This window comes from Syzygium oleosum, unplaced genomic scaffold, assembly GCF_021117445.2.
Source record: "Syzygium oleosum isolate NSW1041296 unplaced genomic scaffold, Sole_v2.1 Sole_v2.26, whole genome shotgun sequence".
In the NCBI taxonomy this organism is placed as follows: domain Eukaryota; kingdom Viridiplantae; phylum Streptophyta; class Magnoliopsida; order Myrtales; family Myrtaceae; genus Syzygium; species Syzygium oleosum.
Window position 1 is genome coordinate 3,580,419 of NW_026607510.1, and position 24,167 is coordinate 3,604,585.

The window sequence follows — 24,167 nt, forward strand, 5'->3', positions numbered from 1 at the left end:
AAATTAATAAAAACAGCATGCCTTTAAGCTTAGCCTATCTTTGATCACCTTAAAATAAAAATAAAAAGTTTCATTATTTTTATCAAACAAGTATCCCCCATTTGGTGTACTGACTGTACTCAGCAACTTTTTCTCATAATCAATCATATTTATTTCCGCCACTTTAATTCTTGTTTTAATTAACCATTTTGTGCTTGCATGGAGGATTCTAAATGAAGGGATTAGCGGCAAGAAAGCACAAATCAAGTCAAATCAACCCTTTAATAACTACAACTTGACTTTGATTATTGCTAACCAAGATTTCTCTTTTTCTCTCATAATAATCCAAGAGATTTTGTGCCTGCGAATGAGAGACGCACAAAGGTACAACAGGTGCTATCTTTTATGAATCTCAGATTGAAAATCAAGCAAGTTGTGTAGGGATTGGATTAATTTATGATGGTTGGTCAAGAGTTTCCTAACAAAACAAAGAGAAAGAGGGGGACCATCGGATTATCGGATCTAATCGCGAACGATTTGCTTGGTTCGAATGCCGGATTTTACATCGTACGAACAAATCTAATGAACTGGAGTTCATATTAGATGTGATGTAAATTAATGAGACAACTACGAGCATGATGGAAGAAGCGATGCAGGCCGCTATAGGCTAGCTAGAGACTTGGAACTTAATGTAAAGTGAAGCAGGTCGTGGCTTTCAACTGAGGGCCTGATGAGGACATTGAACAGACTGCCTTTCTAAATTAGAATTAGTTATCTTCAACCACTTTTTAGAGTCATTTGCTTTTGCTTTCGTGAGTTTCTCATTCAGCGTAGTCCTCCCCCCCCCAAACCCAAAAAGAAGAAGAATCGAACTACAACGTTGTACTGACCTAGGTTGCTTGACCTTTGGGTCCAAATGGTTCAATAAATCGAAGTAAGAAAACTTATGTAGAGATGCGAGAAGAAGTCCAAGGGTCAATTTGTTTGAAGGAAGATTGTTTCCAGAAATTTGTTTTCTGACTTTTTGATATTTGGATAATAGAAAAATAATCAATATATAGAAAACGTTTTCCATGGATTGAAAACAAGCAGCTTAGATTGGAGGAAACGAGCTTCTCCTTCTTGCAAGAAGAAAATCACTTTCCCTACACCACCAAATAAATGAAAACTAACCATTGTCCTTGGAAATGAATTTTCACAAAAAATATTTCCTTTATTATAATATTTTCAGTTAAACAAAAACGCCCTAAGTTACATGTAAACAACACTTGTGGATTACCTGATCTCAGCTCGATTGTTTGTATTTTTGTTTGAGTCTAGTTTGAGAAGTCCGAGTAACGTAGGAGTTCACTTAACTCATTTCATGTATAGGCGCTTTGGTAATCGATTTTAAAAATCCAAGCTTGACATAGAGCTTGAGTGGAGGGAGTATATAAAGAGTATATAAACTCCATTGTCAAGTGACGTCAAGTAATTTCAACGCCTCCTTTCACGTGCAAGCCGGATCATGAGTGGCACGTGGAATTTGACTAAAAGTGGTGGACGCATGAGCAAAAAAGGCAAAATCCGGCTTTGATACCATGTTAGAAAATTCAACCAAAAAGTTTAAATTGATAGGTGGAGAGAGATCACATGTATATAAAAAGCATATAAACCCATTGTGAAGTGATGTGAATATTTCAATTAAGTATGCAAGTGGACTATTATCACATGCAATTGGTAACCGGAGAGGATTTCGAGTTGGGTTTCCAAATATTTGGGGATAGTCATTTGCTTAATTAATCAGAAAGAAGACCCCAAAATTATCAAGAAAACTAATGCAAACTAGGAGAAAAATTCTATGTAACTCTTATGGTATCTAGCCACATCGACCAATCCATTTAGTATTAGCTAGCATTTGCTAAAGCTCCGGAACAAGTGATGGCAATAAATGATACAATATTGATCAAAATTAGATCTAAGATTGGGTCGATGACATGATATTAGGATGTCATGCGCCGTGTTTGGATTCACATGAAGAGATCTCTCTTTTTCGAAGTAGATAAGGATACAAGCTTTGCACTTTCTATTATGAATCTCCGACTCTGCTCGATGTAGAAACTAGATATTTGTCCTAACACAATATGGCTACCAAAAGGCAAATTTCAAACCCCCTTGGGACTTTCCCCTTATATATACTCCATTCTTGCACCGAAATTCCAATCTCTCTCTCAGTCCACACTCTCTCTTTTCTCCTTTTTCACAAAAAGAAATGACTCCTCCTGCTTCCTCTTCCTATGATTCTCTCTTTCAAAACTTGTACTTCTCAAGAAGACTGCTCCTACATGGCCCTCTTCGCCAAACACCAAACATGGCAACTCCACCATCATGTGTTAGGAGCACCCATGAAGAACCTTACTATCCTGGTAACAACAGCTTTGACTCCAATGTTGTGATGGTCCTCTCAGTCCTATTGTGTGCCGTAATTTGCTCTCTAGGGTTAAATTCCATCATTAGGTGTGCACTAAGGTGCCCCAGTTTGGTGTCCTCGGACACGAATGGCCATAATTCATCAGCTAGGCTAGCCAACACCGGGGTGAAGATAAAGACCTTGAAGACCTTCCCGATCGTGAACTACTCAACGGAATTGAAGTTGCCTGGGTTGGTCGCGGAGTGCATAATCTGCCTCTCCGAATTCGCCACCAACGACCGGGTCCGGATCCTGCCGAAGTGCCACCACAGGTTCCACGTCCAGTGCATCGACAAGTGGCTCAACTCGCACTCCTCGTGCCCGACCTGCAGGCACTGCCTGATCGAGACGTGCCAGAAGACCGTGGATTGTGGTAGCGCTCGGGCGAGCACTGCAGAACCGTCACCGTCATCTCCTACTCAGGCTATCCAAATTACCCTCGCGCCACTTGAGCCAGAAGGGCCAGTGCGCGGGGTTAGCTACCTAGGTGAGCTCAGAGTAGTTGATGTATCTTGTTAGGAAAATGGTAGTTGGAGTTCCACATTGCAGTGTAGAGGTTGTTAGCCAAAATGGTGGGTCACGAGACCCAACTAGTGAAATAGCGCAAAAGATGAGTGTGCGTTCATCGAAGTGCTACTTTTAGATTGCCCTGTGCATCAGGAAAAAAACTAAGAAGAATAATCCTTTTACAAAATCAGGGCAAGTGCAATAAAAAACCGAGACGTTGATCATCAGTCCTAAGCGTTTTATATTAGGCAATCGAATCCTAAACCATTTCCAATTGTTATTGACAGTTTGGTCGCTAGACAATCGTACGGTTTTGATTTTTCGTATGCACGATCTTGCGTTCTCTCTATCGTTGAATGGAGAACTTGATTTGGTATCTCTAGAAGAGCCCTTCACTCCAAGATCAAACACTTAATGGGAGGGAACATGCTCATGTGAATGTATTGATACCTAAATTTTAACGACCCATTTAGTTAGTCATTGCATAGAAAAATTAGGGATCAACCATAATCTCTAAAAAAAATATATTTGACTTGCATTTAGAAGCATTTGCATTAATAGTGTTTAGAATATATTGCATTCATATTAGTTTCTCAAATAAGGGCCGGAAGTGGCCAAATAATCTCAAATAAGGAATTTTGGCCAACCGGCCAACATGTGACTATTATGGCCGTTAGAGAAGAAGTATTTTAGTCAAAAAATTCTAAGTATATTATTAAAAAAAAATTTACTTTCATTTTCTTTTTTTGTTTCTTTTTTCTTTTTTCCTCTTCCCTCACCCGGTCATTGCCGTGCCTCGTCAATGGCTAGCGGAGGTTGCCGACCTTAGGGGAGGGCCGCTCTCGCTGGCATCGAGTGAGGGCGTTCCTCGCCAGATTGAGGTGCTTGACACCGGCGAGGGCCACCCTTGCCCGCCCAGCCCAAGACGACCCTCGCCCGATGCCGGCAAGGGCAGCCCCCGCCTGAGTTCGGCAACCTCCGCCGTCCATTGGCAAGGCCCTGATGGCTGACGGAGGGAAGAGAGAAAAAGAAAAGGCATAAAAAGGAAAAAAGAAAGAAAAAATTCAAAAAAGCAAAGGACGAAAATGTCCTTCGGCCGACAAGGTCAAGCTCTTCTTTGAGGCTGATATAGCCACTTCAGGCCTTTATTTGAGAAAATGAGAGCACTTCAAGCACTTGTTTGGAATTTTCCCTAACATATTTAGGTAGTTTTCTATTTTAGCCTTAAAAGAAAATCACAACAATATCTCATGCATATCTCATAGATCGAATTAGTTTCCTAATTCCATGTCATCGTTGCCATGACATCATTGCCATGTCGTCACATTGCCATGTCATCATAATTTAATCATATTAGATTAATTCTCAATTCTTTTGCTCGTCTTAGGTTACATTAAATTGCATCTAGATAATTCATATCACATGCCATTAGTCAAATTAGAATCCACGTGGACAAACCTAGAATTAAATTGCATCTCATGCATTGCACATAGTTTAATCTTTTGTTAAACAAGAAAAACCCAAAAAGAAACAATCATTATGTTTAGGGCATGCATTTTTTAATTAACGTCTCATAGATATTGGGAAATTAATCATAGTGAAGCTATGCTTTGCTTAATGCATTGAGGTTTGCCCTATTTCTAGCAATTTATTTAAGTTTCGATTTATTAAGTGTTACATTATTGATTGTGCACCAAAATGATCATCCATTGCATGTTAGTGGAGGATTAAATTCATCCAAGACTACCTGCTAAATATTATTGAAAAATAAAGAGGAAATGTATCAAAAGGGCATTAGATTTATCTATCATAACAAGTCCTCGTATCCATAAATCTCTGGTTAGCAAAAGTAAAGTGTTCTTCCACACTTTACTTAGGTTTCTATTTGACCCATAATAGATCAGTGACGACTCCTAATTGAATCGCATTGCATGTTGAATTGATTAAGTCAAATCCCAAAGTTTCGATTGGTACGAACTTGGGAGAGTCCACACTAAGTTTTTGGCTTAATAATCCATTAGCTTCTTTTTGGTGGTTTAGATCTGAGAAGGTCGCGACAAGATGCAATCGGTCTTCTTTCCGAATAAGGTAAAGGATTTCCAGTCCCAGTTGACAGCTAGGGTTTATATTTTCCTTTTCTCGACTTTAAGTTTTAATGAGAAGTAAGCACTCACTTTTTTTCTCCCTTTTTCATCTTTTTATTAAAGCATGCAAAAGTTTATTGGCCAATAAATAAAAAAAATAGAAAGAGCACGCAAAGTCTGCTACGCAAAATCTTCATACTGGATTAGTGTCCTTTAAGTTGAGGAGATGTCTAAGAATTGCATGCTTTACACAAATGTGCGAATTAATGAATGGGAAAGGCAGTTAAACCAAAAAAAAAAGTGTTGCAGAAAATGCTTCGCACCGGCGAGATTAGTGTGGCATTTTATAACTCGCAATCGACCTATCTAGTCAAACAACTATTTGACTAACTCTCTTTTTCTTTTTGTAATAAGCTACATTACGTTGACAATAAGTTTGTCAATAATGTGGCCAGAATCCTTTGTTATATCTAGAATAAGTGTAAGGATGGCATATAAACAATGAACTCACCCTAAAGATATAGAATATAGTCCACGAAGTTGTTTGATCTCTTATCAATAACCATACCAAAATGAGTATCACATACGTCAAAAAAAAAATGTATCACATATCTTGTCAATAACCATACCAAATGAATATAGATCCAGTGACGCACGGGCCAAAACCAAGGAAAAATAACGAACCAAATGAATAACATTAACGGTAATTGCAATTCCTCTAGCATCTCCCATTAGAGGTTAATCGATTAAAACATTATAATAATCTCGTGTCACCAAAAATGATGATATATCCTTCAAGAAATATGGATGGATCGATATGAATTGACAAAAGTTGTAATGGTCCTTTGTTGATTTCGGACATGAAAGTAAATTAAATAAATTTAAAAGCACATAACTAGGAACAATCGTGGCCAATGATGTAAAATGTAGGAAACTAAAGATAAATTGCAAAACGACGTTGAATTCTTTGATTGAGTAGGGGGTCCCTTTACAATTAGTGCACTTGCGGTACTTATAACCCTCTACAGACGGTTAGATACAAAGGTTACTATAATTTGAATAAAGAAATAAGTTCCCGATCCTATTGGCGATACAAGAAGTTGCACGGTCTCATATTATCTATCAATACTTTTCTACAATAAGTTATAAAAATCCTAAAATAGCGGTAATTAACATAACCGTTCAATAGTTATGTTTTAGTGTTGATTGCTCACTTTCAATAACTTTGTTGATCAACTTCCTAAGTCTTGATGAAGTCTCTCGTCAATAACTTTCACGATGTGTGTTGGCAATTGTGCTATTTATTTATGACTTTTTGGTTTCACCAAACTCTATTCTCATCGATGAAGTCTATCACTTATCGATAATAACCAAAGGTTCATTATTTTTGGGTGTGTCAACAAATGCTCCGTTTTAAAAGAATTGAATGATTCATCAATAATTTGATTCTTTTTAATTAATTATCAAGAGCAATCAATCATTTGGAAAATTTATTTTTTCCCTGTTGAATGGCCTCCTCAATGGTTTTCTTCAAAACAACACATTAACAGTTTCATGGCTCCATGGTGTAACTTGCAATATTTTTTGTTTACTAAATCTTCTTTACTTGGAATTACTTGGCCTTTAGTTAATTGAATTAAGCCATCTTTCAAAATTAAGTCAACGATTTCGTCTGATTGTTAATATCAAACGAGTAAGCATGAGTGTCTTTAACCCTAGCCATTGTTGTTTCTTTTTTTTTTTTTTTGTGCAGGCTTTAAGGATCGACAAACGTAAGGCTTGTCCGGACCATTTTTGCCACAGCTATATCAACAATTTCATCTAGGTTAGATTCATACTCTGACTCATAATTGTCCATTAAAGTCACGTTTGGTGTAAAGTATTCATGTGGCTTTTTCTTTCTTTCTTTTAGCAATTGCTCATGTTTTGACATTCTCGTTGCCTATTAAAATAAATCCACAAAGTCTTGCCTTTTGAATTTTTCACTATAATTGAATTTCAATCCATTGAAAACCAAATTTGTGAACTCTTTTTTGAGAGTGAAGTAAGGCATCTATATCTGGCCTTCTTGAATTGAGAAATAAATTGCACAACTGACTCATTATTGAATTGGTAAAGTTTAGCTAAATCAACAAACGATACATCAGGTATCAGTCTATAAAACCGAGAATGAAATTGTTTTACCATCTTAGCCTAGTTACCAACAGAATAGGGTGGTAAGTTAGTGTCACGCCCCGAACCCCGACGGGCTCGCGACATCCCCTCCGAAGGTCGTATTGATCGCGACGTCCCAGGACGCGTCGCCGACCCCAAACGAATCACCCACCAATATACACAAGCGGAAGCGAAATAAAACAACCCAGACAACTAACATGATGACCAAAGGATAGCACGAAACAATAATTGCATAACATCATAAAGCAGTCACTATTACAAAACGATAACCAAGGCTACCAATTTCAAACCACAATTTTCAAAAGGGGGCGGTGGTTGACAAGCTTATCTCCTTTACAAAAAGGTATTCAAAAGACAGGGTAATTTGATCAATCCATGTGGTACTCCGGCGGCATCTCCGAATCGATCATGGTCGCGGATCTGAAAATGGTTATATAATAACCGTGAGAACGAGTCTCAATAAGCAAGACCCTAAACCCCATGTAGGCCAATGCGTACCCAGACAAGTTTTAACATGCAATCTAACCGATAACATATATATAATTCACATCAATGGACTTACCTCGCCATCCAATCACATGCCCACACTGCACATTAGTCAAATCATGATAATGAAATAATATCTCGATAATATAACACAATCATTCGAGCGCCATCCACACTCGCACCCAACCAATCCAACCAAACATCCACACGTACCATCAATCAATCCAATCGAACATCCACACGTACTTTAAGCCAATCCAACCAATCACATTTCGCACACGTGCCCAACCAACCATCTCACGACCCGCGCCACTGCGCCTCAGGTCCATTCTCACAGCCCGTGCCAATGCACCTCAGGCTCAGCCCTCAGATCAATCCGGGCTCTGTCCCTCATTGGACATCTCGCACTTTCTCACGACCCGCGTAAACACGCCTCAGGACATTTCTTTCTTTCCAATGACCCGCGTAAACACGCCTCAGGTCGAACTTTCCTTCCACGGACCACCGTCAACACTTCTCAAGTCCGTTCTTACAGGTACACATGCCACACAATTCAATCAATTTTTCAATGACCGCCGTCAACACGTCCCAGGTCAAACTTTCCTTTCACGGACCACCGTCAATACGTCTCAAGTCCGTTCTCACAGGCACACAAGCCACACAATTCAATCAATTCCCAATGACCACCGTCAACACGTCCCAGGTCAAACTTTCCTTTCACGGACCACCGTCAATACGTCTCAAGTCCGTTCTCACACGTCGTACAGTTCACATGCAAATCACCAATTCACTTCCTAACCTGCCAATCCAACACTCAAGCCGGCTCAATCAAACGTCCATTTCACCCACAAGCACCACGACAATGCGATCATCATACCCATATAAATCAGCCACAATTTAAGCCCCACAATCATCCCAATTTAATCTAACAATTAATCACATTCAAATATTGCCCATAATCCACGTTTAGCCCCTAAACCGATACTAATCACATCCTAAACAAGTCTAAAAATACCCATTGTACTAAATAGGGATTAGGAAGTCGCTTACTTGGTTTTGGCCCGGAGGAAATCGGCTCGGGCCTAAAATGACCCGGGTGAACAGTGCTGGGCTAGGCACGGGCGCGTGCAAAACGGGCGCATTGACCGGTCAACACGGGCACGGCGGCCGAACGGTGCGCCTGGCGCACCGGCGCGGTGGCTGAACGGCGTGCCTAGGGCACACGGGCGGGCTAGACGGGCGAGCGCGCGGGCACGCGGCCCGGGCGAGCGGGCAACGGCTCGGCCACGGCTCGGGGCGACTTGGCCGTGGTGGCCTGGGCCTGGCCGGCCGGCGAGCCGCGGCGGCGGCGACGGCGCTGAGGGGAGGGGGAAGTCACCGGGGTGGTGATGGCGAGGGAGAGAGGGAGAGAAGCTGCGGGCTGAGGGGGGGGCGACGGCGACGACGGGGCGGCGCGGCGGCAGCTCGGGACGGACGAGCTCCGGCCCGGCGAGCTACCAGGCGAGCAGCGAGCTGAGCTCGCAGCGACGAGCGGCTGGGCGAGACTCACGGCGGAGAGCTGCTGCTGGGCGGCGACAACGACGGCGACGGCGGGGCTCGTGGCGGCGCAAGGCGGACGGCGAGGTGGTCGGCGGGGAGAGGGAGGCGAGCGGCTGAGCAGAAGCAGAACCAGTCGGCCAAGGAGGAAGAAGGAAGAAGAAGAGAAAAGAGAAGAGAAAGGAAGAGAGAGAAGAGAAGGGACGTTGCATGGGGGAGAGGGGGAGGGGACGCGCGGGCAGGGGGGAGGGGACGGGCGCAAAGGGGAGAGAGAGAGAGAGAGAGAGAGAGAGAGAGAGAGAGAGAGAGAGAGAGAGAGAGAGAGAGAATATCCTAAGTAATAATCGCGATCCAACGGCTCTCATTCAAATCCGAAATTGATCTAACGGTCCACGATAATCCTAATTATAATTTAGGAAAAATGGCCAAAAGAAAATAACCCAAAACACACCACGAGGAAGGTCTACTAGTCCAAATCCGCACCCGATCAAAAATTCACTTTTCCACTATTCCTGGCAATATCGACACCGGCCACAATAATATCGACACCGTCCAATTAAATTCATCCCGGAACTCCGAGAAATTCGACACCAAAGTTTGGGCTCTAAATAACGGCCAAATTCGATCGAGTGCGATTCTAGCGAAATCTCTAATTTAAAAAAAATAACCCAAGAGTGATCAGTTCCGAGCGAGATTTTATTATAAGCGCACTGACGAAATACCCGTTTTATAAATCCCAAAAATGGGCCGAAATTCGGAATGTCACAGTTAGTGTATCAAGTGAAAGCGGTTTTCGACATAAACAAAGGAAATAACCTAAGTTTAAAAACTCTTTTGTCTATGCATCCCCACATTGGGCTATAAATCGACTAATGCGTTCATTGGTTGATTGTTCATCTTCACCTGTAAAAATGGCAATAAAAGACTCTTGAAAAAAGATGATTATAAACTCATTCAGAATGTGGTTTCCTATAAACAGATATGATATCACCCCTGTTTGGCCCTAATTGTTGTTGAACTTCTTCGGCAAACTGTGATGGGTTCAATTGTGGATTTAGTTTGCCATCTTGGCCCCTATGCGGTAATGTTGGTATTGCTGGATTATCTATGTTAGCTTTAATCAGCACAGATACAATAGTTGGCCTTATATTTTTAACATTTGGCATTTATCCCTTTTGTCAACCCTTATGATTTACCAAATTGTTAATTCCATTTCGATTATCTTGACCAACATTAATTTGATTATTTCTATTATCCTGGCCTTTATCAGAAGACTCAGTCCTTTGCATTTTCTTTTAGGGGGTTTACTCTAACCAAAATTATTAATATCAATAAATGGAAAGAGACTAGGAACATATCCTGCAACCATTGGTTTGCTTCGAGTGGTAGTGGTTCATTGGATGATCCTGGCCTAAATAGGGCAATATTCATAGCATTGATGATCATTGGTTTGATCATATCTAAGATGTGACTTACAATGGAGCGGGTGACGTCATTCTTCTATTCTTCAAGCAATCTTCTCACGGTTGACACCATATTCAAACTTGGAGAAACATCCCTTAACCGTTGTTCAATAAAATACCTCGAAAGATCAAGTTATTTGCATCGATTTCCTTCTACCGCTCTCACGCAGCTAAATATTCGAAATGTGGAGCATCTTCGTTACTAGTTTGTGGATTTGGATTGTTGTTGTCAACAACATTGTCAAACTCTTGTTAATTTCTGGTTCTTGTCATCGTAGCTTCCTCAAATCAATAAAATGCGTACCACCAGGCGTGCAAAAAAGATATTTCACCAAAATTGATGAAATATCCTTTAAGAATATGGATGGATCGATATGAATATACAAAACTTTCAAAGAGTCCTTTGTTGATTTTGGACGAGAAGGTAAATGATAAGGGATTTTAAAGTACGACAATAAGAACAATCGTTGCCAGTAATGTAAAATGCAGGAAAATAAAGATGAAAGATAAATTTGTAAAAAAAAAGGTTGAGTTCTTTGATTGATTGAGGGATCCATTACGATGAATACACTTGGGGTATATACAACCTTCTATAGACAGTTACATATGACGGTTATTAAATTTGAATAAATAAATAAATAACTTCTTAAGCCTACTGTTAATTACAAGAAGTTACACAATCTCATATTATCTAGCAACACTTATCTATAATCAGTTATAAAAATCTTAAAATGGCGGCAATAAACATAACCACCCAGTAGTTATGTTTTTGTATCGATTTGGCTGTCAATCAATTTCTTAAATCTTGATAAATGCTCTTATCGATAACTTTCACTTTGTGTATTGTCGAGTATTTATTCATTGATGACGTTTTGTTTTCACTAAACTCTCCTTTGATCGATTAAATCTATCACTTGTCAATAATAATTAAAAGTTGGTCATTTTTGGTGTCAACAAATCTTTAATTGAAATATGCTAACTTTTTCTAAGCGTTTTATAGAGGATTGAAATACCAAGATGGGGATGTAATTTTCCCATTTTAACACCCAACAAGAAAAATGTGTTTTGAGCCAAATCAGTCGTCTTCTATTTCTGCAAGTCTTTTGAAGCAGAATGTATAGGCTTAAGAGAGAAACCCTAGCTCAAGAGTTTCACCAAAAACTTCCCATGGCTCTCAACTTTCGTTCCCTTTCCTTGGCTAAATTTCTCCTTATTGGCTGGGGTCACTTTCACAGATGAAAATGCCATCGAATCAGGATCACAAATCTTCCTAGTAGTTGTGACTAATTGATAAGTGCACAAAAAGCTAACCCAGTTAAGCAATAACACGTGTGCTTCACATTAGATTTAACAAAATCTCCAAACAAATGGATCAATCTCTCTCCCTTTTGTGGTCCCCTTGTTAGCAACAAGATGGACGGTTCCTAGCGAATTCCAGCCCAAAAGTAGATATGCATCCAAGTAGTGCTACTTCTGTAGTAGTTAACAAATTAACCATTTCTTCATTTTTAATTGATAAATAGAGCATGCCTCTAAGCTTAGCCTATCTTTGATTTCCTGAAATAAAAAAAATTCATTATATTTATTAAACAGGTATCCCCCACATGATGTACTGACTGTACTCAGCAACTTTTTTTCATAATCAATCATATCCATTTCCGCCACTTTAATTTTTTGTGTTAATTAACTATCTTCTGTTTGCATGGAGGACTCTAAATGCATGAATTAGCAGCAAGAAAGAACAAATCAACTCAAATCAACCCTTTAATAACTACAATTTGACTTTAATAATTGCTAGCCAAGATTTCTCTTTTCTCTCAAAATAATCCTAAGAGATTCTGTGTCTGTGATTGGGAGCCGCACAAAGATACTGCAGGTTCTATCGTTATAATCGCACGTTGCAAATCAAGCAAGTTGTGCATGAGTTGGATTTGGGACCTTTTAATAATCGGATCTACTCGTGATCTATTCATTTGGTTCAAGTGCCGGATTCTACATCGTACGAAAAAATCGAATCAATTGGAGTTTGAATAAAGATAAGATGTAAATTAATGGGACAACTTCAAGCATGATGGAAGAAGAGAGGCAGGCAGCTACAGCTAGAGACTTGCAACCTCATGGCTTACAGTTGAGCGCCTGATGAGGACATTGAATGGATTCACTTTCTTAATTAGAATTAGTTATCCTCAAATCACTTTTTAGAGCCATTTGCTTTCGTGAGTTTCTGATTCATCGTGGTTCAGAAAAAGAAATCTTGATAAAAAGAAAACAGAAAAAACAAAAGATCGATCTACAACGTTTTACCACCGAAGGTTGCTCGAATTTTGGGTTCAAATGTTAATAATCAAAGTAAGAGAACTTATGTAGAGATGCGAGAAGGAGTCTACGTTACAAGTAAACTACACTTGCGGATCACCTGACCGCAGCTTGATTGTTTGTATTTTTTTTGCTCAAGTCTAGCCTGAGTAGTGGGATTGGTGAATCGAGTTACCGTCGGAGTTCGCTTAAATCATTTCATCTATAGGCACTTTGGTAATTCAGTTTAAAATCCAAGCTGAACATGGAGCTTAGGTGGAAACATGTATATAAAAAGCATATAAATCCAATTGTTAAGCGACGTGGGATATTTCAACGCTCACTCTCATCTGCAAACTGGATGAGAAGTACGTAGTACATGGAATTTGACTATCGCACAAGCGAAAAGGGCGGAACCTGCCTCTGATATCATATTAAAGAATCCGACCCAAAAGCTTAAACTAATAGGTGAAGGGAGATCACATGTATATTAAAAACATATAAACTCCATTGTCAAGCGATGTGGATATTTTAGTTAATTACGTAAATGGACAATCATCACATGCAATTGGTAATAGAAGACGATTTCGAGTTGGGTTTCCAAATATTTGGGGATGGTCATTTCCTTAATTAATCAGAATAAAGACCCCAAAAGTATCAAGAAAACTAATGCAAACTAGGAGAAAAATTCTATGCAACGTCTATAGTATCTAGCTGCATCTGGTACAATCGACCTATACATTTAGTATTAGCTAGCATTTGCTAAAGCTTCGGAACAAGCGCTAGCGATAAATGGTACAATATCGATCAAATTAGATCTAAAATTGGGTCAATGACATGAGGATCTCTCTTGTTCGAGAGTAGATAGGGATACGAGCTTTGCACTTTTCATTATGAATCTCCGACTCTGCTTGATGTAGAAAGGAGTGTCCTAGTTGGGATAGGAAAAACTAATCAACTTGCTAGTCCTATGTTGATTTCCAAGGCAATATGCATCTTCATCCAACTGAACAGTGACCTCGGATGTGTCTGAATCCACTACTTCCCATCAACTAGTGAATTTTTTGTGAATTTCTTTTATAGGGAAAAAAAACGTGATCTCTTTGCATCAGCATATGGGTACCCTCACCCTGAGTGCAAGACAAATATGGTCTTGTTAATTACTATTATGGTTAATTATTTAAATATTTTAAGAGAGATTTCACTCTCTCTTAAAAGTCTTAGACTCCATTTGTTTCGCAGAAAATAACTTTCAGGAAATATTTTCCGGATTTTCTGGCGTTCGGTTCACGAAAAATAAACAAGTCAAATAAAACATTTTTTGTCAATGGAGAAGACACCTTCAAAAGTGGAGAAAATGATTTCCTCTTTTCAAAAAGAGGAAATCATTTTCCTTCCTCTTTCTTTCACCATTCATTTAATTATTTTTATTATTATTTTCTTTTTTTAAATTTTATTTTTAATTATTTTTTTTATTTTTATAATTTTCTTTTCTTTTTATCCTTTTTCTTTTTTCATCTTCTTCAGCTATCTATCGGCCACAGCAAGGCTTGGGCCTCGCCACCACCTCGCTAGTCGTAGTCTGGCGAGCTTGACGCAGTCTACTCGTGAGCTCAAAGTCTTGTGAGTCACGGCGAGAGCGAGCTCACCACTCGCGAGGCCCTGAGCCTCGCCAGATCTTGCGAGCTCGCTGCGACTCACAAGGCCTCGAGCTCACGAGCCAACGGCAAGCGAGCTCGAGCCTCGCCGGCCTGTCACCAGCCATCGTCATGATCGGCGACCGACTGGAGAAGAAGGGAAAAAAAAGAAAGAAAAGAAAAAAGAAAAAATCAAATTAAAAAATAACTAAACAATCAAATTTAAAATATAAAAAAAAATATTGAAAGTATTCCATGGAGGAAAATCAAATCAAATTTTCCATATCAAATGGCGGAAAATGTTTTCTGGGTCTTTTTTAGATGTAAGCCGAACGACGGAAAATTGTGTCATTTTCCTGAAAAATGGTTTCTTGGAAAACATTTTCAAAAAATGTCACATTTTCTGAGAAATGAACGGAACCTTGATTATCGTATGTAATCAATTCACCTAATTTATAATGTGATTCCCAATGTACAATTATAATCTAGGAGTGATGAAATTTACATCTATGATATCATGTTAGTTTTGTGTATTAGCTTATAAAGGGTTAACTTATTGAAGCCTAAGTATATGATAATGAAGTCATTTTAATATGCTAAGATGGTCATCACAGGGTAAAAACTTGGTCGTCGATACTAGTATGTCGTGCATATATTAACTTGTTATCATAATATTAGGAGTACAAAAGCAGATGATGTGGTAAACTCTTATCGGATGTTCAAAATATGTCCAGTTTATTCGAATACCATATTTAAAATAGGTCACATCATTTTTTAAAGGACATTGCTATGCAACCGTAAGTCAAGCTATTCCAATTATATGTAACTGGACTGGGAGTTTATGGCGAGGTATCCTCACACAAAATGGAATCCGGCGTTCTTCAAGAGGATGGGATTTTGAACTTCATTGATTGATAAATGCCAAAAGGGCAAGAATTTGGAAGCCTGGCTCCTCAACGTAACCTTCTTAGTGACCATGTACTGTATTTGGATAGAGTGCAATCGTAGACGTATCCAAAATAAGGCAATTGAGATGCATCTTTTCTTTCGCTAGGATACATAAAATTGTAAGAGGTAGGGCTTCACTTTTCTAGAATTGTAGACCCTCCCAGGCAAATATTTTGTCTGCAACTATGTAGAGGCTTCCTACCTCCATATTCTCGCATAATTAGTTGTGTTTGTAATGTTGGGGGATGCTCCTAAATTTCTATGCTTGATATGATTAATGACATTAACATATTTATACCCAAAAAAAATTACCGACTTAATATAGGATTTGCAATTCATCATAGTATATATCGAAAATAGTGTAAATACTAATTATAGATAGGTTAAAAGTTATTTTCTTCTGAAGGAAATTTCATAGACGTGTATGAATATATTGCTAATTATTTATATATTAATACTTAACTTTTTCAACGTAGGAGTTCTAGTTTTTATTCTTTTACTTGGTAAAAAAGGGAAAGGAAGGGTGACCAACACAATTATCCTCTTTGGACGTTACCCTTATGTTGCGTTTGGTCGACCGGATAAAAGCCAGGATAGGATATGTTTTATCCTATCCTGTGTTTGGTGGTGGTCCAGGATAGGATAAGGTCGGATATAGACCGGATATAGCCCGGATAAAAAAATCCGAGGGGGGGTGGGATAGACCTGGATAGGATTTCTAATGCCTATTTTTCCAGAAACCCTACGCTCCACTCGCCGTCATCTTCATCCCCACACCTTGTGCGCTTTCACCAAAAAAATTTCTCGACTTTTTTTCCTTCACCGACTCCTCCGGACCCGTGAATAGCAAAAAAAAAAAGATTATCCTATCTGACTTTAAATCCGTAGTCCACCAAACAGTGGATAGGATATGAAAAAATCCCAGGATTTCTTATCCTATCCTATCAAGTCATATCCTGTTTAGAAATCCGGACAACCAAACGCAACCTTAGAGTTTCTACCCACTACAGAATGTTCGATACGAGTCTTGGATATATATAATCCACCCGAAACCTACAGATCCATGGTTGACGAGTTTGCCACCGTAGCTCCACCAGCATGCCATATGCCAAAAAAACACTCTCCACTTAATGTAGCAGATAACCGAAGCATAATCTGGCCAAAAGCTCACTAACAACATAGCCCGAACTTATGACCTAGTGTAAGATAATATGACTCCTTTATCACTAGATTACTAGCTCGATGACTAGAGAAATCACTAGTTACTAATATCGAAGGGTGTGAAGGTTTTCAGTGCAGTTCTAAATGGGGCAAGATATTTGCCCTACCTTGTGGATACTATATATCTAAATTGTGAGAGCTTGTAATCTTTCTCAAATAGGTTCTTACCTGTGTATTTACAGATCTTCATCTCGCGTTCCAGCATAATCTTTAGAAATTGTAATCTATTTTGTAGGTTATTAGAATCAACTTGAAACTCGTCAATTCCAAGATACTCAATACTTTTACAAGAAAAATTATTAGATAAAAGTTTCTCAAGCTTTTGTCAATTACAATATATAGGATTCTGTTCTCACTCGCGTGTATACCTAACAAATCTTCATCTCATGTTTGAGCGTGCGAGGAAAATTACCTAAAAAGTGTTAAACCTATTGTACTGATACCAATTTAGTTTTAAACCTTTTAATTTGACCAATTTAGTCATAAACGTTTTAATAATTTGCCAGTGTAATCCTTCCAGCCAATTTCGTCCGGAAATCGCTGACGTAAATATCAATCGTCTTTTGTGACATGGTCGGTGGTGACGTGGACAACTTTTACAATTATAAAAAAAAATTGATTTTTTTTCATTGTGGTCGACGAGGGCTACGATGCCCTCACCAGATCTGGCGAGAGTGGTTCTTGCCAGGCCACAAGGGTCAAGCCTCGCCAGAGGCTACGAGGGCATCCCGGCCCTCACAGCACTCATCGGCCCTCACTCATGGCCTGTGACCTCTGTCGGCCATCACCATGGCCCAGCGACCAACGAAAGGAAATAGGAAAAAAGAAAAAAAAGGAAACAAAAGCAAAAACAAAAAAAAATTAAAAATAGAAAAAATTGTCCACGTCAACACCGGTCATGCCACATAAGACGGATGGCGTCTACGCCATCGATTCCGGCAAAAATTGACCGGAAGGATGAGGTTTATGATTAAATTGACACAATTAGAATATTTAAAACTGAATTGGTCGTCGTATAATAGGTTTAAGATTTTTTGGACAATTTTTCCCAACCATGTGAGACTAGGTCAACTTCTCCTCTATCGATATAGTTGTGCACCAGCAAACCCAAAAACATGATCTATTAACGAACCTAATTCACATGACAAAGGAAAATTTCGTCCCCCAAGGTACTTGAATCACTCTAATAGGGATTTGTTATCGATTACTCCGTGATGTCATCCTAAGTATGTTGTCTTCACAGCCACGCCGTACTACGATGGTAATCCTCAACTCGATAACTATGACGACCTATGAGATTTCCTCGTGGAGAGATTTTCATCAAACATCGAAAAATATCTTTGGTCTATCCAATTTGCCGTCAATTCCAAAACTATTTATTAGGATATTTAAGTATCGAATCAATAGGATGGGAAAATCTTAATATGAAGCGGAAGGAAACATAAGGACATTTCCACGTTACAATCAATCCTCAAGCATATCGTTAAGTCAATATCCACGAAGCACAAAAATCGATTTACAAAATCTATTTACAAAGTGATGTGACAAATCATTATAACTATTTTTTTGAAAAATAGTTCGATATTCAAATATCTCACTGGAATAAGTCACGTTATTTCATAAATAAGTTTTATAAACCATTCTTCATATTCCTAGCAATTGAAAATGGACAATTGTAAGTTGAGCAAAGAGATGCATCTTTAGGAATTAGTGTACATGAAGGAAGCAATTCTTGGCCAAACAACAATGGGAGAATTGGCATGAGCATACTCTTGCTTTTTTTATTATTATTATTTCTCTTAGCCACCAAAATAAAAAATAATAATAAATAAACAAATGAAAAACCGGCGCCTTTTAAGCTAGAGGGAGAAGGTTCCTTCCCCCTTCCTCAGGCAGTGGGTCCCTGTTGGCACTTGAACCCGGTTTGATTTGAAAGCCCCATTACAAGCCTCAAAAGAGGCAAAGTGGAGGATCTAAATGGATGAAGATTGATACGAGATCAAAAAGATTAAAAAGGAGAAACCTAGTGCGGGCTAAACCCTCGGAATATTCTCAAATTATATATCTTCGTCAAAAATTAAATAGATTATGACTCCCAAATAGCAAATCTCAAACCCCTATTCACACTTTCCACTATATATACTCCATTCTTGTACCCAATACCAAGGAATCAATTCCAATCTCCTTCTCAACCCAAAGCTCAAATCAATCCACTCTCTCTTCTTCCTTTTTTTCTATATCTTTCAAAACAAGAGATGACCCCTTCTACTTCCTCTTCCCATGAATCTCTCTTTCAAGACTTGTACTTCTCAAGAAGACTGCTCCTGCATGGCCCTCTTCACCAAACACCAAACATGGCAACTCCACCATCATATGTCAGGAGCACCCATGAAGAACCTCACTCTCCTAATGACAACAGCTTTGACTCCAATGTTGTGATGGTCCTCTCGGTCCTATTGTGTGCCCTAATTTGCTCTCTAGGGTTGAATTCCATCATTAGGTGTGCATTAAGGTGCTCCAGTTTGGTGTCCTCGGAGACCAATGGCCATAATGCGTCGGCTAGGCTAGCCAACACCGGGGTGAAGAGGAAGGCCTTGAAGACCTTCCCAGTCGTGAACTACTCGTCGGATTTGAAGCTGCCCGGGCTGGACACCGAGTGCATAATTTGCCTCTCTGAATTCGCCACCAACGACCGGGTCCGGATCCTGCCCAAGTGCCACCATGGGTTCCACGTCCGGTGCATCGACAAGTGGCTCAACTCTCACTCCTCATGCCCGACCTGCAGGCACTGCCTAATCGAGACATGCCAGAAGATCGTGGGTTGCAGCAGCGCCCAAGTGAGCACTTCAGGACTGTCGCCGTTGCCGTCGCCGCCCGCTCCGGCTATCCAGATTACCCTCGCGCCACTAGAGCCGGAAGGGCCAGTGCGCAATTATCGCGGGGTTAGCTAGCTAGGTAAGCTCATAGTAGTTGATAGTATCTGTTAGGAAAATGGTAGTTGGAGTTGGACATTGTGGTGTAGAGAATGTTAGCCAAAAATGGTGGGTCACAAAACCCAACAAGGAAAATAGCAGACAAGATAAGTGCGTGTTCATCAAAGTGCTACTTTTAGATTCCCATGTACAGGAGTTTGAGGTGATGGCTTCTTTTGTTTGTTGTTCTTGATGTTTAAGAGCATATAAGAGATTCTGCTTGAATCAACCGAGCTCCATTTTTTTCTCTCCGCTATCTTGCTTTTATTCAAGTTACATTTTCTCGTTCTGAGACTATAATTATCTGAGGGAGACGAGGCATGGAAAAAGCAAGTCAAAGTGGCAACTAAAGGACTCTGAGAAGGAAAGTCACTTGAAGACTTGCCAGGCCAATTGAACTAGGCAACCACTGGTGCTTTTGAACTCCGACCTATAATAAAGGTGAAAGCAAAAATAATTATTCAGTTATTATAATTAAGAGGGGTATGCTTAAGTATAGATGTGAAGGGCTGCATTCCCACTTCCAAAGTTGAAGGCCCCATGCCACTTTTCCCGAAAGTTCAATGTCGACATAGCAAGCCATAATAATAATTCCACAATTATAAAATCAGGAGTTTATAATAGAAAATATAATTTATCCGCATATCAATTTCAAATGTTGGGCAACCATGGTTATGGTAATCTTTCTATTATTTTCTTTCCATAGTACTTGAATAAGACCAGGAAAAGAGTGACTCATATGAGAAACCCTAATGGTCTTGTATTTTCGAAAGAAAACCTCACTCAGCTACCAGAGATGGGAAAAACATAAGCTGCTTTTAAGTTTTTAAAATATAGAAAAATGGTATACTATCCTACATGTCTATTGTTTTTTTTTTTTTGATAATCGAGGTGTTCGCGCGGCCGGCGAGCTAGGGTTCAAACCAGCGGTGATGCCCGACTAGTCCTCGAGGGGGGGGACTACATGTCTATTGTTAACCTTGAAATGATTCAAAAAAAAATTATTTTGCGTAAAAGTCAATGTGCGAGTACCGTAAAATTTATAAACATTCAAAAATAGATAGAAAAAAAAAATGAAAGTTGCTACAAAACGGACGCATTAAAAGATAAGCCCAACGTTAGACGATATGAAAATCAAAGGCGAAAGAACAAAACTTAGAAAGAGAGAGGAGAGAGGAGCGGATGTTGATGTTCTGTCCCATTATTTGCAGAGTTGGGAAGAGAAATGGGAGTCGAGGATGAAACCACTACGTGCTTTCAATTCAAAACGCAAAGTGCACTAAAAAGGTGGATTCGTGGAACATATAGTACTATCTCGTGGCGGCCCTAATTCCATAATGATCTTACATTGTGTTGTCGCACCACTAGATTTGATTTGTGGGTCATTGAATGAATATTTTCTTGCTATAGTAGCGTTGTTCGATCGAATTGTGTGCAATGGTAAGGGAACGTGCGTGAACCATTGAATGTGGTGAAGTCATAATTTGAGGATGAGAAGCGTTCATTGGTTTAACCGCCCAGTACAGACGTTATTTTTTACGAGATTACAAGTTCGGTTAATGTCGGAAGTGGATTTTTGACTAATTTAAACCTTGACATTTTCGGCCTCGTGTGAGAGGCTTATGATCCTCACCTTTGGCATGCCGATGAGGTTGCAGTGACAAACTCATCAATCTTGGACTTTTGGATTTCGAGTGGAATCAGTATTTATGCTGAATATTTCATAACAAGCATGAGACTGTCATAACAATTTCCAAAAGGTATCGTTGTACTAGCCACCTCTCCTCGTTTTCTTTTTACTTGTAACAAAAATTATTATAATTAGACACACCATTAGCGTAAAAATATCCTTAAACATTTACGGTTGGATGAGTGACATGCGTGTAGTTACCTCTGTAATCCAATACTTCCACATGTTAATCATCTAACGATTAATGTGTAAACCAGTAGACCCCATAAAAATCCTTGGAAAAAACCTTTACCGTTTTATAATGTGATAAGCAAATAAGTCACAAGAGTTAGTTGGGCGATAAAGTATTTGATCTAAAGGTGATAGATTTTGTATTCAAATCACACCACCTTTCCCTCATAGTAAGCTTATAGGTAACCCATCACATTTTTGGATGACCCTTATCATATGGAGCGAAACGAGGTAGTAAGCAGACATCTGTATGAACTAGTCTGACCACAGGTTCCAATATTCCATATCATCCGATACTTTATACACACGCAATTAGCAACAAATGCTGGACTAGTCTTATAGAAAGTATTATATATTAGATTTCAACTCAAGATAAGCTCTTTGGGTCAAGAAATAGGAAAGTAATTTCTAAGAGGTATTTGCTTTGTGTAAGGGTGATCGATTTCAGGGTAGATCAGTTCCCACCCTGGATTAGGAAACCACCCACGAAGAGCCGGTTCCACAAATTGGGAACCGGGAACCGCCTCTTGATTCCTAGAGGGAAAATTACCAAAAAAGTCCTAAACCTTTTGAAATTGTGCCAATTCAGTCATAAACCTTTTTTTTTTGCCATTTCAGTCCTAAACCTTTTACAATTGTGCCAATTCAGTCCATCCGGCAACTTTTAGCCGGCCGACGCTGATGTGGACGCCGGCCGGCTGATGTGGCATTATTTTAATATATATATATATATATTTTTTTTTTTCCTTCTTCCCCCTGGCCGAACCGGCCAGGGGGAGGCTCGCCGGCGAGGTGACCTCGCCGGCCATGGCGAGGCCGACCTCGCCCGGCCATGGCGAGGTCAAGCTTGCCGGCCATGGGTGACGGAAAGGCCTCGCCCAGATCTGGCGAGACCTCGCCGTCGCTGGGCGAGCTCGACCTCGCCCGGCCATGGCGAGGTCGAGCTCGCTGGCCATGGGCGAGGCCGAGCTCGCCCGGCGACGGCGAGGCCTTGCCCAGATCCGGCGAGACCTCGCCGTCGGCCGGGCGAGGTCGAGCTCGCCCGGCGACGGCGAGGTCTCGCTAGATCTGGGCGAGGCCTCGCCCTCGCTAGGCGAGGTCGAGCTCGCCGGCCATGGGCGAGCTCGACCTCGCCCGGCCGACGGCGAGGTCTCGACAGATCCGGGCGAGGCCTCGCCCGGCGCGACGAGGTCTCACCAGATCTGGGCAAGGCCTCGCCGTCGCCCATGGCCGGCAAGCTCGACCTCGCCATGGCCGGCGAGGTCGGCCTCGCCATGGCCGGCGAGGTCACCTCGCCAGCGAGCCTCCCCCTGGCCGGCCCGGCCAGGGGGAAGAAGGAAAAAAAAAAAGGTAAAAAAAAATTAAAATAATGCCACGTCAGCCGCCCGGCGTCCACGTCAGCGCCGGCCGGCCAAAAGTGGCTGGATGGACTGAATTGGCACAATTGTAAAAGATTTAGGACTGAAATGGCAAAAAAAAATGTTTAGGACTGAATTGGCATAATTGCAAAAGGTTTATGACTTTTTTGGTAAGTTTCCCGATTCCTAGACCCACCCAGGAACCGACCATTGCACGGCAAATAATTGCTAAGACTCAAAGATGTATGTCCAAATATATAATGTTGTGTTCCAAAAACCGGCCAGTTGTCTAGAAGAAGAGATGTATGTGAAACTCAAAGATGAATCAAGATTCTAGATTGCACGGATTAGAAGAGATGTATGTCAGTTAAAAACCAGATTATCTACACAACTACAAGTCAGAGAGTGTGTGATGGTAGTTTTGCTACCTAAAATCTTGTGGAGTTGTGACGATGGAGCCTTCCAAGACTCCCCAGTCCACACCGCAAGTACGAGCTAGAAACCCGGAATTAGGCCTCATATCTGGAAATCACATCATGAGCGAGCAAGGCTGCGATTGCAAGAGAGAGGCGTGAGACTTGAGTGAAGAAACTACAAAAGGGTCAAATGGCAATTAGGCTTTTGAACTTATAGGAGAGGGAGCTGCAAGTGCTGGCCAAGGCTAAGAACTTGAGAGAGAGCGTCGGCTGAGAGCTGCGACCTGCGAGCGCCGAGGCTGCGACCCTTATCCTCATTGAGGCTGCGACCTACAAGCACTGGCCAATAATGAGCTGCGAGAGAGAGAGAGAGAGAGAGAGAGAGAGAGAGAGAGAGAGAGAGAGAGAGAGAGAGAGCATCATGAGAGACTAACATGAATTCAGGTTGAGAACTTGAGAGAGAGCGTCTTGGGAGACTGTGAGGAATTAGGGAGAGAGTGTGAGCTGTGAGGACTCCTCACGTGAGAGAGTGGTTGTAGACTAATTAAAAAATTAAAATATATATACCAATCCGGTCCGGATAGGCGGTTCCCCCCTTGGAATTGGGAACCAAACCGGTATTAATCGGTTCCAATAATTGGAACTCGGAACCAGACCGAATAGGTCCAATTCAGGAGATTCTCAATTTGATCCGATTCTTTTGCTCACCTCTAGCTCCAA

General features: G+C 40.5%; 2 protein-coding genes across 2 annotated transcripts; both read left to right on the forward strand.

The window, feature by feature from the left end:
• Positions 1-2,230: 2,230 nt before the first annotated feature.
• LOC115666060 (RING-H2 finger protein ATL78-like) lies at positions 2,231-2,947 on the forward strand. Its single transcript, XM_030587851.2, has one exon. It carries the CDS (start codon positions 2,231-2,233, stop codon positions 2,945-2,947), a length of 717 nt encoding a protein of 238 aa, XP_030443711.1.
• Positions 2,948-18,864: 15,917 nt separating this feature from the next.
• LOC115664339 (RING-H2 finger protein ATL78-like) lies at positions 18,865-19,981 on the forward strand. Its single transcript, XM_030586281.2, has one exon. The coding sequence runs from the start codon at positions 19,036-19,038 to the stop codon at positions 19,729-19,731; it is 696 nt and encodes a 231-aa protein (XP_030442141.1). The 5' UTR covers positions 18,865-19,035; the 3' UTR covers positions 19,732-19,981.
• Positions 19,982-24,167: the final 4,186 nt, after the last annotated feature.